This window comes from Syzygium oleosum, unplaced genomic scaffold (genome assembly GCF_021117445.2).
Source record: "Syzygium oleosum isolate NSW1041296 unplaced genomic scaffold, Sole_v2.1 Sole_v2.14, whole genome shotgun sequence".
Lineage (NCBI taxonomy): Eukaryota > Viridiplantae > Streptophyta > Magnoliopsida > Myrtales > Myrtaceae > Syzygium > Syzygium oleosum.
Window position 1 is genome coordinate 9221514 of NW_026607498.1, and position 6000 is coordinate 9227513.

The 6000-nt window shown below is 42.5% G+C and overlaps 1 protein-coding gene across 1 annotated transcript; it reads right to left on the reverse strand.

The window, feature by feature from the left end:
• Positions 1 to 1960: 1960 nt before the first annotated feature.
• On the reverse strand, positions 1961 to 5095 carry LOC115664491 (uncharacterized). Its single transcript, XM_030586420.2, has 8 exons — positions 4741 to 5095; positions 4584 to 4605; positions 3427 to 3483; positions 3258 to 3339; positions 2870 to 2965; positions 2650 to 2774; positions 2536 to 2554; positions 1961 to 2428 (listed from the first exon to the last, which is right to left on the reverse strand). Exons 1-8 carry the CDS (start codon positions 4838 to 4840, stop codon positions 2306 to 2308), a joined length of 624 nt encoding a protein of 207 aa, XP_030442280.1. The 5' UTR covers positions 4841 to 5095; the 3' UTR covers positions 1961 to 2305.
• Positions 5096 to 6000: the final 905 nt, after the last annotated feature.

A 6000-nucleotide genomic window follows, 5' to 3' on the forward strand; every position in this document is an offset into this window, starting at 1 on the left:
TTTATTTTTATTTTTTTTTTTTTCATCTTCAAACCCTGGCTCTGGGGGGGCGGCCGGCTGAGGCCGAAGCCGGCGAGGGCCGCCTCGCCGGCGTCGGGCGAGGGCCGTCTCGCCGCCCGGGCAAGGGCGGCCCTCGCCCGACTCAGCGAGGCGCCTCGCCCAACGCAGAGCGAGGTCGCCTCGCCGGATCCGGGCGAGGGCGACTCGCCGGGATCGGCGAGGGCCGCCTGCTGATTTGGCGAAGGCCGCCTCGCGGCGTCGGGCGGTCCTTGCCCGACGCCGGATTTGGCGAGGAGACCCTCGCCTGCGTCGGCGAGGGCCGCCTGGCGCTCGAGTCGGGCGAAGGTCGCCCTTACTCCGGCGAGGCGAGGACGGCCCTCGCCCGACGCAGCGAGAGTCGCCTCGCCCGATTCCGGCGAGGTTGCCTCGCCGGACGCCGCCGAGGTTGAAGGTGAAGGAAAAAAAAAAAGAAAAGAAAAGAAAAGAAAAATTCAAAAAATTCAAAAAAATAAAAAATATTAAAAATTAGTTCGGGTAAAATTGTCACATGTGTCTGTTTAGGTTTTTGTAGTATGTTTGGGGTAAAATTGTCACGAAGTGTACCAGCTGGGTTTTTTATGGTAAAAAATAGTTTGGGGTAAATGTGTACAAGTGTACTGGGTTAGGGTTTTTCGTGGTATCAACCCTTTTATATATAAGAGTTAGGCAAATTTAAGGTGTATTTGAAAAAGGTAAACAATTTTGGTTATAAATAAGAAAAATTAGTAATTAAAAGAAAAGTAAGCTTGGTAAATAACTCAAATGGGAGTTGGTAATTCATTTTAATTAAGGTTGATAATTTTTAAAATAATTGGTAAGCCTAAGGCGTTGATAAGAAATGCAAATAAAAGTTTTGTAAACAATAGAAAAATTTAGCAAATAAAAATAAAAATAAATGTGGGTAAGTAACTTAAATGAGAACAAGACCCAACTCTACGTGATAATTTAATGAGAGACAAGTCGGCGAGTCACGCTGATTGGGTTGGTAACCTCTTAAAAGAGTTAGCAAATGTAAGAGGTTGCTCAATAAAGGAAAAAAAAAATTTGGTAAATCGGAAGTTGGCATATTTAAAAAAATATTTAAACGTTGGTAAGTAACTCAAGTGGGAGTTAATAATCCAAAATTAGTTGATAATTTGATTTGACAAAAGTTAGTTTATAAAAAAGTCAAGGCTGTGCAACTGATTCAGTTCTACCCTGAAACTAGACCAACCGCCCATGGAAACAAGCTTGATTCCCAGTTCCAACGGAAACATTCGGTTCTCGATTCCAAATTTTGGAACCTGTACTATACGGGTAGATTTCAAGTTCTGAGTGCTGAATGCACCTACCCACTCGGGAACCGGTTCAAACATGTTATTATGAAGTTGAAAGAAGATGATTTATTTTTCTTAAATGAGATTAACTTCCTTATTATTTTATATTTTTTGCTGTTTTGTATCGATATTTTACTTTGAATTGCTTTATTGCTCATGCTATTTTACTATAACTGCTATTTGTCTTTTCGTTACATGAAGAACAAAAAAAGAAACCGGTTCTTTACCCTGAAATGAACTGGACAAATAGGTTAAGTTCCAGGATCTAATCCAAAACAAATAGAGTAGGTTCCATGTTCCAAAAAGTAGGAACGGGTTTTAACAAGATAGGTTCCAGGTCTCGAACCTGTCCACTCAAGAACCGATCACCCCTAATAAGAGTTGGTAAATTCGAAGCATTAATAAGTTCAACCGATTTGCAAATTGTAAAAGCAATGTGATAATTTCATAAAAATATTGATAGGATTCTATAAAGTCTTCTGAAAAAATAGTCATCGGTCATTTTTCTTCCATCAGATTGTCGACACTTATCGACATCGATTAAAAATTTACCGATATCCTCAGGAAACGATCGATTTCTGTCATCCCCATGCTTTCTATTCAAGTTTGTTGTTAAAGACACGAAGAGATGCACTTGTATTTCATTGGCACACACAGCAAGAGCTATTCCCATTACAGCCATCTCTTTGAAAGAAACGGACCGCGCCTGAGAGAATACAAACCGTATAACATTGTTCTTCCCTACAGTAGAACACGAATCAAGAATGTCCGTATACAAATCCAAGTGAAAAAGAGCGATGGCTCCCACACGAATACGAAGCTAAATTTGATATCTGAAATTGTGAGGAAGATAACTTTGATTGCATCATCTGCATCAGGGGACAGCTGAGAAAGGTTTTATCTCGAGTAGCTGGAGTTGGGATGGGGTGTCGGTACGCAGGCTGAGGCGGCTAGTAACCGGCCGAGGGAGGCACCCGCTGGTCGAGGCGCGACATTTGCTGAAATCCAGGCATGGTCATTGGTCCATCGTTGATCAAGCCGTCTCGCTTGTCCATTTCTATCTTGTGTTGAGTCTGCAAGCACTCGCAGTCTCGGTTAGCAACCAGAAGGTTAATAACACAAATGGCAAAATGCATGTTCAGTAACGATGTGAGGTTGCATCGCGATTCACGCGACATACCTGCATACACGCGCAAACCCTGCGAGAAGAGAACGGGAAAATCGGCATAAGCCACGGACTAAGTGGTTAAATTAGTTTCAGTAATGTTCGGGAATAGTAGATGGTAGAACTTACGTGCAGTAAACCATGTCGGCCAAACAACTAAGTATCTGTGAAGCCTGTCGAATCTCGCTGTTTCCGCATATCATTGCTATGATTGAAAATACGCAGGCAACTTGTTGGAGGACGATCATGGTGGCCTGAGCATCATCAGAACACGCTAATGATCAAAAGGGCTAGATTACATAATGAATTTACTTTCCATTTTTATGATTGTGCACAGGTTAGAGCTTACGATGATACAATTGTCGCATTGAGTGGTCTGTATGTTGAACTCATCTTGCAAGAGAAAGCGTGTCGAGGCCACTGAATTTCCAAAGCAGCAGCAGACCTGGCCATCCGGAGTTGATACAATGAAGGAATTCACAAAATCGAAAATGAAATTTTCCATGACATATGCGATAAGCTGTTCACCATGGATATCAACTAGAAGAGATGAGAAAACCAGCGAGATCAGCAATTACTTAATTAGAAAAATATCATCGCCATTGGTTTTACAACAAGTGAAGTTGTGAGATCTTAACACAATCGGTGATTGCGAGCACTTGAGATGGGATGGAATCAGGGATTGACATGACAAAAACAGGGGAAGAAATCAGAACCCCCAAAAGTTTGAATGGTACCTCAGTGGCGAGGCATAGCTCGGGATGCCGACTTTCTCCGCACCTTCCACTGCAGGGCATGTAACCAGCGCAACACACATATCTAAAGACGGAACAAAAGATCATATTTTCACCAGAAGATCGTGGAAGTGAGTATGAGAGAATGACGTGAATCACAAAGATCCATTACCTGGACATGTCATTGTAAAGGGCTCTTTTCCGGAGCAAGTACGAAGCACATGGTCCACTGCGACAGAGAAAAAAAATTTAAAATTTAGCTGGATGTCGACAGCAGAACTGTTCATCGCATAATGCAGTCCACAATTTAAGCATAATGAAGCTACAAAGATGACTGTAAAATGTCGAATTCATGTTAAAGATCGTTAAACATCGGTTGCAATTGGCTACAAGAAATGCTTTCAATTACCCACTGTCAGCTGCCAAAACCTCTATCGCACGCATTGATCACTGCTAACACCAGCATGAGATAATCCAGCAATTCTACAGTCAGAGAATGTCTTAGCAGAACTCTCCTAGATGTGGTTCTATGATGTGTCACGGTTTGGATATGTTTTCCTCCGGGATAACACTAGGAATAAAGATTTACACGAAATACACGAACCCAGAAATAGTTTCCATTGGGGTGTTGATATTTAATTGGAGATCTCTTGGATAAGTACTAGCGATAACTGTGAAGTTCCATCAGTTCAAAGTTATCTCAGTTATGCATTGACGCTGATGATGAACATGTTCCTCTTGAAGTTAGTACCCTACGGATCCTTAGAAGTTAGAACCAGAGTATAATATTGCGTCATTTGTGCGAAAGGTAAAGGAATAGAACCACTAAGATCTACCATATTTCGACATCGTCCGACACCACGTAAGAACCTTGTCTATATGAAGTTACATGCTTTTGTGGAAGCATGTTCTGGAATGGACAAACTTCCCGAAAATGCTTGGGTTGCGGGGTCACCGCGAAATGTGCTTTTTGGTGAAAGTGTGGTTACTGAATAAATGGACATGACTCAGAATGATTATCTTCACTCTCTCTCCTCTCTCTTTATTTAATTGTTGAAGAAAAGTTGCAGAAAAACGCCATCAAATGACCTTAGCTCAATCCATAGTTCGGAAGGGAACATGTAGACCGTACGTTTTCCCATTTTTCTACTGAAAATCCATGTTTCTGTGAAATTTTCATCATAACATCCGCTTTCTGATGGACCATGATGTCGTAGCCCTAACAACATTCTAATTATAAAGCTACACTTCTCGGAAACACTGAAACAAAGTCAATTTCAGTAAAAATTTAAAGAATCATCTCAAAGCAACAAATTGAGAACAACTTACCACCAAAAGGCAAAGCAGCAGTCTGTGATCACATGCCACGAGAAACAGAGCAACCCCATCAGAGACAAGGAAGAAAATCAGATAACGCATTACATTCGTTTCCTTTTCTGAAAAGACCACGTATGTGATCAGAGAGACGCAGAGAATGGAACCATACAGGGAGTGTCAACTGGAATGGTACGCATGAGGTCAGCGTGCCAGAAATTCCTGTAACTCTTACGGGCTTGCAGCTTCTCCAGATGCTCTTGAGACGCCATGGCCGCGAAGCTCAATCACCTCTGCAAAAAAAGAAAGAAAAAACAGAGGAAGAAGAACTCGCGAGCCAAAGAGCTTGAACGCAACACACCAAGAACAACGAAGGACGCCTTTGTATACTACGAAGACCGGACAAAGAACAGGGCGGTCTCAGGCTCAGGCAGAGACAGAGTCACAGAGTACGAAAGTAGACGGAGGTAGGGGAGGACTGGACCTGGCCAAACAGAAGCTTCTTTAGGGAGAGGTCATCGAGTCAACGAAGAAGAACAAGGGCTGTCCCTCATTTATGGCAGGAAACAAACGAAAGGATCAAAGGAGCTCACCCGTCACTGTGACATGTCCCACCCTTCATGGGGCTTTCAGTTGGCGGAAACTTCGAAGACGACTGACAATGGTGATGTAGACGGAGGTCAACGGATCTTTGCAGATGGTATCGGGTTGACCCGGTCTAGGCCAACAGGCCCATTAAGCCCGATATATAAACGAGAAATCCACAGAATTATGTTTTAAACGGGCTTAGCTTAGACTCGCATGGATCGAAATGATGCAACATGAACTCTTAACTTTTAGGAAGAACATAAGCATTTGGGACAGAGGCCAGGAAAAGTGTGGGCCAAAGGCTTGCCCTGCGTTTTAACTCCTTCAAAATGTTTGGCAATTCCTTATATAGGTTGCTATTCTTTTCTCTTCTTCTTCTTTTTTTTTCACGTTTTTTTATAATCTAGGAATCCGAGTGCAAAGACCGGTTATTTGGAAGTTTATGGAACCCTCTGTAAGTTTCATGAGCTGGCTAAATCCGGGCTTTTGATCTATGTGAGTGGCCCTAATCTAAAGTAGTTTGCATGCAGTTAATGGAATTTGAATGGATAACCTCCTAAGCTGGATCTTGTCCGACTAGCTGCGCCAACACGAGGGTTCGACGATTCTATTCGAAGCCGGCTTTTAGAAAGCGTCTTATGAGCTTGTGGCTTTGACGGCTTCTAAGACTTCCAACTTTGCATCAGCCAAAATAGTCTTGTTACTCTGGGCACATTGATTTCAGAGTTGCAAAAACCATATTTTGTGAAGTCCCCATTTAAATTTTCCATGGACATGATAGTATAACACAACCACCATGCCAAAAATCAGGACAAGAAGATACATAGCACGTGTACTTATCGAC